Source organism: Bos indicus, chromosome 28 (genome assembly GCF_029378745.1).
Source record: "Bos indicus isolate NIAB-ARS_2022 breed Sahiwal x Tharparkar chromosome 28, NIAB-ARS_B.indTharparkar_mat_pri_1.0, whole genome shotgun sequence".
Lineage (NCBI taxonomy): Eukaryota > Metazoa > Chordata > Mammalia > Artiodactyla > Bovidae > Bos > Bos indicus.
The window spans coordinates 10,178,430-10,191,093 of NC_091787.1; the positions used below are offsets into that span (position 1 = coordinate 10,178,430).

A 12,664-nucleotide genomic window follows, 5' to 3' on the forward strand; every position below is an offset into this window, starting at 1 on the left:
TTTTTATTTAATTCTATATATTCTCAGCCATTCCTCTGTGTTTTGGTTTTTTTTTTTTTTTTTTTTTAGTTTTTTCACCATAATTACTTCTGCACATAGTTATGTGGAAAAACGTCCTCAGTTCTCTCTCTCAAAACAAGTAAAACCATGTGCATGATCTATAACTTGTTTTCATTCATTGATACTATTATATAATAGTGAAACTCACCAAACAAGGCCATCTTCGTCTCTGTGCCCTAATTCCCTTATGCTACTTTATTTTCCCTGTAACTCTGTACTAATTGTGAATTACCAAACTATTTACTATATTTATTGTTTGTTGTGTGCCTGCCTCAATCAGAATGAAACTCATAAGGCAGATACATTTTTTCCCATATTTGTTGATATATCTCCAGCTACTAAAGCAGTGGTTGACAAAGCATGTGCTTTATCAATGTTTGAGTGAATGAATGAAAAACTTCCTACAACTCTAAAAATGTGAATTGAGTGAATGAAGATATGGAATTCTGCAAGGTGACAGTCAAGTAAGACTGGTTTGTGTAAGAAAATATTCAGCAAATGCCTCCAAAATGCTAGTAGGAGCTGACAAAGCCCTAGTAAATAAAACATACAAATGCCCTACTATTGTAGAATTTACATTCTGGCATTTGGTAATTAGTAAAAAACAAACAAACAAACAAAAAAACCTAAACATAAGTGTTACAGAGAAATAATAAAGTTGGAGGCACAGAGAAAGAGAGTGATAATTATTAGATGGGGCTTCCCAGGTGGCACTAGTGGTAAAAAAAAAAAAAAAAAAAACACCCACCTCCCAGTGCAGGAGACTTAAGAGGCGTGGATTTGATCCCTAGCTCAGAAAGATACCCAGGAGGAGGGCTTGGCTTACCCACTCCAGTATTCTTGCCTGGAGAATCTTATGGACAGAGGAGCCTGGTGGATTACAGTTGATAGGGTCTCAAAGAGTCGGACACGACTGAAGTGACTTAGCACACAAGCACAAATGCATTACTAAAACTATTCTCATTTTGCAATAGAACTTATATTTAGGTTTAAAAAGAGCCATGAACAGATTGAAGAATTGGGTGCTTACACTTATATCCTTGGTGATGGGACCGAAGAATGGAGAACGGTTATACGGTTCATGAGGCTTATGCTTGACTTGTTCTAGAAGAAATAATTTAATTTTATGTTTACTCAGATAGCTTAATAATGTGTCTTTTTAGAATGTATCCCAGATAATTCTGCAGGATTCTCTTCTATCTTATTTCTAAATTAGTAGAAACTACTACATTTTAAAATAAGGCAAAGGGCAGTTAGTAAAACTTAAGTGACAATATTTGTGCTCATTTTGAATCACTATCCACCCAAATTAGAAGCTTTTTAATTATCACAATATAACTGTCACATAACAAAACCCCAAATCCTTTTGAAAATCAAGTGGTAACTGCCGGGGACCAGCCCCAGCTGATCCAGGGTATTTGAAGGAGAGACGGCCTAGGCGACTATTTATATGCTAATTAGAGATATAAAGAATAATAGAATGAGGATAGCTCAGTAGGAAAATTCAGTGGAGAAAAGAGGCTGAGTAGCTTGGTTTACGCGGGAGACCAATAAAACTTCAAGACAAGAAGGTTGCACCACTTACGTAGGCCGCAGGCGCCCTCTCGAATAGCGGAAGGTGCCTCACCCTAGACACCTTCTCGAGTGGGTCTTAGCAGCCCAGGCATAATTAGTAAGCGTGGTGGGTTACGCGCTCCAGATGGAGACTCAGCTGGAAGTTAAAGGGAAGAATGACATGGTGAGACCAAGCGTTGGTGAGCAAGGCCCGTAGCTTTATTTTCAACAGGGGCTTGTATACCCTAAGTTACACATAGAGGATAATAGGGGATGCAAAGTCAGCAGTCTTTGATTCTTATCAAAAACCAGGGTTTCTTTCCTGCAAATTTATCGTATACAAATGGTTTAGGTGATTTACATCATCTTCTGGCCAGAAGGCCTATTAACATTTTATGACTCTCGACAAGGACTTATCAACAAAGACTTATTTTCTCTAAGAGTAATTATTTTAAGGTTTGGCGCCATCTTCCGAAGATAAAATTGCATTCCTATAGGGTGGATGTGTAATGGGTTTACAACAAAGGAAAGAATTTATTACCTTAAGGGTCTAAAGTTACTAACACCAAGGCCACTACTTATTTTTTCTATATACCAACTATTAATTAATACATATTCAAGGATACAATTTAGGGGATGTGAAAACTTGGCAACAAACATTGACTCATCAATGAAATCCTTTACTAGTTTATTCTGACAGTTTCTAACTCTCTGAGAGGCTCTAAGCTATTTGGATATCTTAAGCTTCCCATGCCTCTCGAGATTGGGAGACTGTAAACAATCGTATGCATAGCTGTAGGAGTCCGGGTAAACTTGTCAGGCGAGTTAGAGAGCCATCTGAGGGGTTTGGATTTAAACACTCCTAATTGTCCAGGAACTTTATTAATTGGAGCTGTAAGTTAACTCTTTGACAGAGAGAGCGAGATGGTGGTAGGGGACAGCCCCCAGTAAAGTCAGAGGTGAGAGCACAAAGCAATAAAGTAGGCAGACTCTGGTTTTTTTGGGGGGTAGATGCTCGAGAATATCCGGGCGGACTCCTGAGGCTCGATCCCGCCTTTGCGTATGCCGAGCCTCCTTCCTCATGACCTTTGTCACGAGTGGAATGCCTCACCGGCTCCCGGCAGGTAACAAAACTGGATATAATTGGAAGGAGCCATGTGAGCTGCTTAAAGACATGTGATTGTCTGAGGAACGAAGTTGGATCAGTGTGGCTGGTGAATTTGGTCTTATGTTGGCATAAATAAATATCCTTTCAAAGCAGTTCTTAGTGGGGGAAAGAGACTCCACACTTCCCCAAATGTCACAATCACTTTCTATGAGAAGAATCTTTGCATGTCACTGTGTCCCCCTCCCTTCTTCCCTCCCTTCCTTTCTTCCTTTTAAATTTTTACTGAAGTACAGTTGATTTGCAATGTTGTGTTAGTTTCGGGTGTGCAGCACACTGAATCATTTAAGCATATATTCACTCTTGTTTAGATTCTAAAGCTAATTTGTCCTAATTCTTTTGATTTGCATGGTCTGTGAGGTGAATTTGCATTCAATTTCAAATTTCTAAAGTTTGTGTAAACAGGACAGTTTTATTTTCAGGAGACTAATTTTGAAGATTTATTTCATTTCCCTCTTTTATTTTGGAGTCACTGGCCAAGAACATCAAGTTTTAAACTCAGAGGCCCTTCTTTGTGTTTCACTTGTCAATCATCGTGCAGGTGAAGCTTGTTGGTGGATCATCCATCCTGCCTCTAAGCAGCGCTCAGAAGGAGAAAAAGTGCGGGTTGGAGATGACCTCATCTTAGTGAGCGTGTCCTCTGAAAGGTACCTGGTAAGTGTGGAAAGTGAGATCGCGTACTTGGGAATCGGATAAGCGACAGGTCAATAAAATGATCCCTTTAAAGCTGAGATTGCCAGTATCTAGGAAAATTGCTTAGAAACAAACCTGTATCTCTATTTGATGAGTTATAAATAACTCCATAAGTAAAGGGAATGATGTGATGTGTGAAAATGTGGCTTAGCGGGATTATTTACACAGACTTCCCTCATGCCCTGGATATGTATATTCATGACATTGATAGAGACTGTTCTTGGATTATTTTATTAATAGCAATAAACGCAATCCAATCAGGAATTTGAAATTCCATAGATGTTATTTTGTGCCCAAAGAGAAGGCTGTATTAATGAGGCTGTGATTACCTATTTTGATATTTATGAAAGCAAATTATTATAGGAGAAACCCTTGTCATGCTAAGAAAGGAGAAATAAACGAAATGCAGTTTAATTCTCTCACTTACATTGCATTGTTCCAGAGGAAAAGGGCTGGAAATGAAAGATTAAAGAAAGAAGTTTATGTTTAATCAGAGGAGGTGTTTTTTTATTTTTGTGGTAAGGCCAGTATCTATTTAATTTAACTTATTTAGTAAATTGTATTTTTGGTAAAAATAATCATATGCAGAAGTTCACAAAAGATTGCAATCAGTGGAAGTGTATAAGATATCAGGGCAAAATATTTTTTATTTTAAAGTGGAAGTAAACAAATATAAAATGGGGTATTATAAACTCTACATGAACATCCACATAAAAAAATCCCAGACATCATAGTGTATGATGACTGAAACAAAAATCAGAAATAGAGCATTGAAGCAATTACACTTTCTATCAGTTAGCATGAGTTTATTTCCATTTCCTTAAATCAAAATATTTGCGTGTGATTTTGAATTAAGAAAGTAGTTGGTACCGCTTGGCTCTATGAGGCTCTAAATAGAGTGGGTCTTGTGGGTTAAGTAAGTTTTTGCTAACCAACACAATTAATTCCAATTTTCAAAACATTGCTAAGGAGGAAGGATGTAGTTTTACTTGCTTTTGAGGGAAGAAGTAATGAGGAAGACAGGGAAGTGGTGAAATGAGGCCTCATGTAACTGACAGGAACTATTAAATGGAGCAGCTATAATGCAGAGCTAAAGGGAGGCCTGGAGCATCCCTCTCATTTTTTTTTAACCAGTATAGGTGGAAACAGACACCACGCACATTTCTAGGACCATGCAAGTGTGCCAGCTTGTCAAATAATCTTCTATTAAGCCCTTGCTGTGTTCCTGTGCTGTGTATGTGATGGTGATGTAGTTTGATCAGGAGGTAGACATTTCGAATTGTCGTTTTACTTGGAAACCAATAGCAGTAATAAAAATAATTCATGCCTGCTTCTCAGTATATAAATTCTGCTGCTGCTACTGCTAACTCGCTTCAGTCGTGTCTGACTCTGTGCGACCCCATAGATGGCAGCCCACCAGGCTCCGCTGTCCCTGGGACTCTCCAGGCAAAAACACTGGAGTGGGTTGCCATTTCCTTCTCCAATGCATGAAAGTGAAAAGTGAAAGTGAAGTCGCTCAGTCATGTCCGACTCTTTGCAACCCTATGGACTGCAGCCTACCAGGCTACTCCGTCCATGGGATTTTATAAATTCTGCATATATATTATTTCTATTTGTGCATAACTATTTCTGTTTGTGCATGTTTTTGCTGTACGGCTTGTTCTTTCCACTACCGAGCAGAGTTTGGCAGGCTGGCATCAGTATGCACAGAAGGAGTAGAAAGTTCAGAATCTCACTGAGGTCAGGGCTTTTAAGTGTCCATTCTACCACTAGTTCTTGAATCACATAGTTCCATGAATTCTGGCTTCCTTATTGCAAAATGGTGACAGTTATCCCTAACACCACAGTTACTGTGTTGAAGCAATGAGAGGATAAATTTGAACATTCTTGGAATTAAAGACCACTGTACAAACAGTGGTAGTAATTGTAATGCATGAGGTTCCCCTTCTGTTACCTTGGAAAATAAATGAACTTCATGACTAATTACATTTACAGAGCAAGCTACATTTTAACCAGTTTGTTTAAACTCCTTTTCTCATAACCCTTTAAAAGAATATATTTTGGGGGGGGCCACACTGCCCTTCAGGCAGGATCTTAGTTCCCCAATCAGGAATTAAATCTGCACTCCCTGCATAGAAGGGTGGAGTCTCAACCACTGCACTTCCAGGATTGTCCCTCTGATAAACTTTTATATTCAGAAAGAGAAAGATAAATATCGTGTGCTAATGCATATATAGGGAATCTAGAAAGATGGTACTGGAGAATTTATTTGCAGGGCAGCAATGGAGAAACAGACATAGAAAACAGACTTATGGATTTGGGGAGGGGGAGGAGAGGGTGAGATGTATGGACAGACTAACATGGAAACTTACATTACCATATGTAAAATAGATAGCTAAGTGGAATTTGCTGTATGGCTCAGGAAACTCAAACAGGGGCTCTGTATCAACTAGAGGCGTGGGATGGGGAGGCAGATGGGAGAAAGATTCAAGAGGGAGGGGATATAGGTATACCTATGGCTGATTCCTGTTGAGGTTTGATAGAAAACAATACAATTATTTAAAGCAATTATCCTTCAATTAAAACATAGGTAAATTAAAAAAAAAAAAAAACAACAAAAAACTACAGATAGTTGACCAAGCAGATTGTTAAAATTTCAATTACTTTCATTTGGTGACGAAGTCAGTAATTTTAGTGATTATCTCTGTGGACCTCACATATAATAATGGAAACCAGAGGAACAACCACATATTACACATGGTTTCTGCCCTTGAAAAAGTAGTGAAAAAACAGACCAAGCCCATGGAACTAAAGGAGAATACTGTTAAGACTTAGTGTTCGAGTTGAGGTTAGAGATGCTGAGGGATGTTTGAATGGATTTAGGCATAGTTAATTATTACCTGCCATTTCCACGTGGGTGATTATAGTAAGAATATGAAGTCTTATGTTCATGGATTCAAGGACCACATGGTGCTTAGTTAGAAGGACCTGGAGCAAGTGAAAGGGTAAAAAGTGAGGCAATAAAAGACGTTGGAATAAACAGTAGGGCTGAAATAATCCACATACTGAACCTGAATAACTGAAAATGGATTGCATATATTCTCACATACACACACTTATTTGTTAGTACAGAGCCCGATAAGCATGAGCTTGGGCCAGTCACATAACCTCTTCAAACTCTCTGTTTCTTCATCTTTTGGATCCAGGTAATAGCTCCATTCACAGGGATATTAAGAGAATAGAATGCTTAATCCAGACAAGACTTTTAGCTCTATGACACATCTAAAAATTGTTATCATTATTTACCTGGGAGATATGTACCTATTAAGAATAGTTAAAGGAACTTCAGATATTTAACCAGAAGAAGAGAAAGAGGGGAAGTGAAGAGTAAACAGACTCTGATGTAACAGTTTATTTTAAATAAAGATCTATTGTGTGTAAGCAAGAGTCATATACTGAGAAGGTTCTGATATGGTTAAAAATTAGTTGAGAAATTTGACTGAAAACAGCAGTTATAACTAACTACTGAAAATAAATTTCATCTTGATTTTACACACTTTTATCAGCCTTTTTGGAGAAGGAAATGGCAACCCACTCCAGTATTCTTGCCTGGAGAATCTCATGGACAAAGGAGCCTGGTGGGCTACAGTCCGTGGCGTCACAAAGAGTCGGACACGACTGAGTGACTAACACACACATTGAAAATAAACACTGCCAGTCTTGATTTTTTTTTTTAAGTCATTGCTGTCAGTTGGCCTTTGTCTAATTTCCCTTCACTAACAGTGATTGTTAAGCTAAGGTTAAACTATCTAATTGTTTACTTGCTGCTCTAATCAAGGTTACATCTGTTGGGATGGTAAATTGAAACTGATCGAAGGACTGATTTTTCTCTCTCCTCTGTCTTTGGACGGAAGAGGGCACTGTGCTGGACTCCTGGAGCCCCAGGCTTCTCCTGGGGTGCTCCACCTTCCACTTTAAGGGTTGAACCTCCTTACAGGATTTCCTAGGAATAAAGGATCTTATCTCCAGAAAAGATTGTAAACCCCTTATCCAAAATAATGTTTTTCCAAGCTTGCTGTTTCATATTTTAATATAAAAAATGATTCTTTTCAGGAATATCCAAGGCAGGGGTATGGGGTGGGGTGTGGAATTCTTTTTCCCCATTGGAATGATTTCTTTTTTTTAAAAGAAGGCTTTAGCAAAGCAGCTTAAATTATAAGAGAACAATACAATTTAAAAGAGAGGAAACATGATCAAATAGCTATTACTGTGAATCTATTTCAAACTGCACAAAGTAAAGTAAAGCATGTAAAACAACTCTTGCTTGTGTTAAGAGATAAAACCACCCTGGTATGCACATGAATTTTCAACCCATGGATTGGATTGTTCTCATTTGAAACATTGATTTTTGAATAATTTTCTCTGTCACCTATAGAAACAGATTGTTTTTAATCCATGAAAATATTACCAAACAACTGTCTAAAGGTAAATTGGGAAAAGCAGAACCTCACAATCGAAAGAGTGATGAAAAATGCTTAAAAGAAAGCTATTCTAAGGCTCATAAAAATTTCCTCTCTCATACCAACCTCTCTATTTCTGATAAGAAATGCTAGGTGGTTTGATTATATAGGTTACTGAGTTGCCTCAAGTTGCATAAAAATATTGATAGCTAGAGAGACAACAATCGCCTTTTTTTTTTTTTTTTTCCTCTGTGGCACAGGTAATGAAAACATAGACTGTGTCTCTCAGTTTTTTTTCTCAGAATTAAAAAAATGAAGTCTGAAGGGTGATACATCTTATTTACTTGTGTTCCCTGTCGCTGGAGGATCATTTTTCCAGAGTGTCATGTCACTAGGGCCCAAGTGCCTGGCCCTTCATGAGGGAGAAATGAGTGAATGAAGGCCTCAGATAAAGGTTGAATTTGGATATTCTTAAAAACTTTTGTGCTTTGGACCTTTTGGGCAGTCAGATATTCCTTGTCTCCTTAGCTTTAAAAATGCATACAATATATATACACTGGATTACAAAGGAAACGGAAAGTATCAAAGTGGAGTCCAGGTTGAGAACCCCTGGGAGGGGATTTATAGCATCTTCTCTAAGCCTGAGATTGTGTGCGTCTATCATACAAAGTCTTGTTACTCAAAGCTTGCTTCTTGGATTAGTGGCCTTGGCTGCCCAACCCCCTCCCCTCCCGCCCCGCTGGCCCCACCTCATGAATTCAAATTTGTCTTTTTAGTAAGATTTTTAATATAGACCATCTTTAAATTCTTTATTGATTTTGTTTCAGTATTGCTTCTGTTTTGTTTTGCTTTTTTTGGTCATGAGACATATGGGATCGTAGCTCCCAGACCAGGAATCAAACCTGCACCCGCCTGCATTGGAAGGTGAAGTTTTAACCACTGAATTGCCAAGGAAATTCCCCAAATCTTCCTTTTTTGGGCAAGCTCCTCAGATGATTCGTGTGTCTGTGAGAACGAGTCACATGCGAATCAGGGTGACAGAAGGGAGCAGATGACTCTCCCAAGTCCCTCCAGTGCCCTGGAGGGTGTGTACGTTTGAGAGCAGCTACATGTTTCAGCCTAAGGCCAACTGTGCTTTCAACCTTGGGCATCTGTTTTTGCTTTAAGGTAACTCATCTTAGTGTTACTTACTGAAACTGTTACTGCTTTCTGAATATTTAACATCACAGACCTGTGAATTCACAAACAGTGTGGTTCTCATGCAGATTTCCCTTTCTTGGTGAAGTGGCAAAATTAAATAGAGGCATCCGAAAGAGTTATGCCTAGAGAATATTTCTTTGAGAAGAGTGGACATTATTTAGATAACTTCAAATGGTGTAATATGATCTTAAGGACTTTTTTTTAAAAATGTTTCCAACAGGCTGAGATTTTCCTATTTTTATGCTTATATTTATTGTGTATCTTGGGCTTCCCTAGTAGCTCAGATGGTAAAGAACATGCCTGCAATGGAGGAGACCCTAGTTCGATCCCTGTGTTGGGAAGATCCCTTGGAGAAGGGAATGTCTACCGACTCCAGTATTCTTGCCTAGAGAATTCCATGGACAGACCATTGAGTAGCAAAAAGAGTCAGACACAACTAAGCAATTAACACTTTGACTTTCAGGCTTAGATGTGATTTGAGAATTACATTGTAGTACTCCTTCCTCCATTATTTTTTCATTGCAGTGGCTCCTTATTCCCAATAAGGTCCTTGATCTGGCACCTGCCTTGTCTGTAGGCATATGTCTCAATCTGTTTCTAAGTATATGCTGTATGCCCCAAAGATGAAACTCTTTACTGTGCTTACGTTCCTTTATCTCTGCCTCTTTGCATCCTATTTCCTTATTAGAGCTTAGAGGGCCAAAAAAAAAAAAAAAAAAGCCCAGGCAACTTCCAACTATGAGGTTTCTGGAATATTAGGAATGAAAATCTCCGAACTAGGTTAGAAAAGTTTTGGTATTTTTAGTATATTTACACTTAGCACATTAACATTATGACTACAGATACCCAAATTCAATGTATGTGCAAACTGTTGGAGACAGCATCTCTAGGTATTTCAATATGAGGTTCAGGCCAAATGATCATACTGGCTCCTGAATCCAGTCTCTCCTGTGGAAACGCCACCTGTCCTCAAGACCCAGGACAATAGACTCGGTTCTGATTAGGCAGGTCCAAGTGGTCTCATGTCTCAGTTCCTGTAGCACTGTAATTACAGTTCAGCTAATGTGTTAAAAATACTGACTCAACAGTATTTTGTACATATATTTTACCTTTCGTTCTAGATTGCAAGCACCCTCAGGGTGGGGAATTTGTTCTATTAATATTTAGCACTATGCTTTATGCATAGTATATTCAGTGAACCTGGATGAATGAACAAATCTATGTATTATAATGTGGCATGAACTTTCACTTGAATTCAAAAGTGAAAATACAAGCATTGATATTTTGAATCATCTTCTGATGGTTTGATAAATTCCATACGGTTTTATGGAGTTTTTTTGGTAGGTATTTTTCTATTATTTTGCTGTTATTCTGGATTTGGTCATTGAAATAAGAATGTTTATGAAACAATTTAAAATATAGTCTTTAAAGTTTATGCTACTTTGATCTGAAAAGTCTGATTGGCTTCTGCACTTACTTCTTTATTAATAACCCTTCTGGATGCGAGGAATACAGTTGTGAGCCTGTGCCAGATAGCTTACAAGAGGGAGAAAGAAAAATACACTAAAGGATAATGTTGTATGATGAAGGATATGTAGGAAAATATATGTTTCTTGTTTGTGGGAGCAGCTGGAATATGATTTCTTTGTAAACAGTTAAAGAATTTTAACATATCAGAGAAGAAATTAATTCAGTAAAGGCATGTCAGCTGAAAGTTTGCTTAAGAGTGACAGGTTCAGGTGAATAGGAGGGTGTGGGGTGAGGGGTAAGAGCATGTTATTGCTGAATCTGATGCATTCACCCTTAATCTTACTGACTGAAAAAATTACTTTCTAGATAATTATGTATATGTCAAATGTCACAAATTTCTTTGGTTTTGTTTTTAAGAGAAAGAAAATGAAGTACCTATCTGTCCTGGTGACTTAATATATTTAGTATAAATATTATATATATAATAAATATTTGTATACTTACAAGAGACCTTTGGGTATTAAAAGGACCTGTGACATATACCAGTGTGACTTTTCATGCTGTGGCTGCTCTTTATTTAACTCGGAGAGTCAGATTGCTGGAAAAGTTCTAGTGCAATTAAAATCTTTAAAAGCTTAAGCTGTTGTCAAAATTGAAAAATGTTGCAGGAATATTATAGGAATGTTGGTGATGTTTACTGAGATGACTCTGAGAGAAGAGGTGGTTGTTCCAGCAGTAGCCAGGTAATGATTAATGAAATAAGCAAGGCATTTGATTGTACTCATAATTTTGTTTTCCTTTACTTATCATTTCAGAGTTCATCAATTATGGCTCTTAAAGATGTAAAATATGACCATCTTTTAATACATTTGATTTTAAGCAGGAACATCTGAAATTTAAAATGAATGAATTTTGAAGGACATTGACTGTCCTGATTTTTGATACCTATTAGGAAGTATTGCCATCTAATGGCTATTATGTCAAATTGTTGATAAATGTTCCTAAAGGACCCTGTAAAACTGAGACATATCAGTCCTATGGATTTCACCTACTTCACTGTCAAAACACTGTCATGGTGTGATATGTAAAACTTTAATTGTAGTTTTAATGATAAGTGCCCTCTGTACAGTAAGCCTTTACAACAGAGTAGTCCATTTTCACAAATTTATTTTATTACTTTAATTTGTATGTTTTCTGATCAGTGACTTGAGTAGTAATGCTTAGAAGGGAGCTGAAAAATACCCAAAGTCAGATATAAACTTTTAACTTTCATTCTGCTAGTCCCTTCATGTTTCATTGACAGGATTGAAGCAGAGGTTTTCTGCGGACATTTCCAAATCTGCAGTGTGCAGTTAGAGTGGCCAGAAGCACTTGCATGTTAAGATGCGCCCAGAGCCTGTAGTGATGCCTCTTTTTGCCTCTACTGCAGCACTTGTCTTACGGTAACGGCAGTTTGCACGTGGATGCTGCTTTCCAGCAGACCCTCTGGAGCGTGGCCCCCATCAGCTCAGGAAGTGAAGCAGCCCAAGGTAAAGACTCCATTTCCATTAGGAGTCTGGTCCCTGATACAGAGTTGAGAGTCTTCTTTGGAATTGTGATACTGAGCAAATAAATTAGAGCTGTTTGTGTCAAAATATTCTATAATGAAGATACATGACATTTAAGAAACTTATTTCAATTGCTACTTAAAAGTGAAGTTTGTGTTAAGATTTAGCTCTCCTTATTTCTACACTATTGTCAACTTTAGCTTATTCCTGTGTGTACTTTAAGCGCTAGCTTTCTAGGGGTTATTTTCTCCATGTTTTGGCCTCAGGGTATTGCTTGGTTAGGCTAACGTCAAGATTTCTCATCTTCAGGGTGTGTGACTTAGTGCTGGATCACAGCAATGCTTGGGCATCAGGGTTTTCTCTGAATGTATCAGTTTGTTCTTATTATTCTCACTTACATAAGTTTAAGTCTGAGCCTATTCAGGCTTGTATGTTTAGTGGAGGCTTTTATGAGGCTGAGGTCATGTATAGTAGTGGGAATATCACTGACTGTGGGACTTGGAAACCCAGGGCTC

The 12,664-nt window shown here is 37.9% G+C and overlaps 1 protein-coding gene across 3 annotated transcripts in view; it reads left to right on the forward strand.

Annotated features, from left to right (window-relative positions):
- The window catches only part of RYR2 (ryanodine receptor 2), an 832,848-nt gene that overhangs the window by 351,186 nt on the left and 468,998 nt on the right, over window positions 1-12,664 (forward strand). For all 3 annotated transcript variants that reach the window (XM_070781954.1, XM_070781952.1, XM_070781953.1), the window contains 2 exons: window positions 3,321-3,433; window positions 12,032-12,131. In XM_070781954.1, coding sequence (XP_070638055.1) covers window positions 3,321-3,433; window positions 12,032-12,131 — 213 coding nt within the window. The remainder of the gene's footprint in view (window positions 1-3,320; window positions 3,434-12,031; window positions 12,132-12,664) is intronic.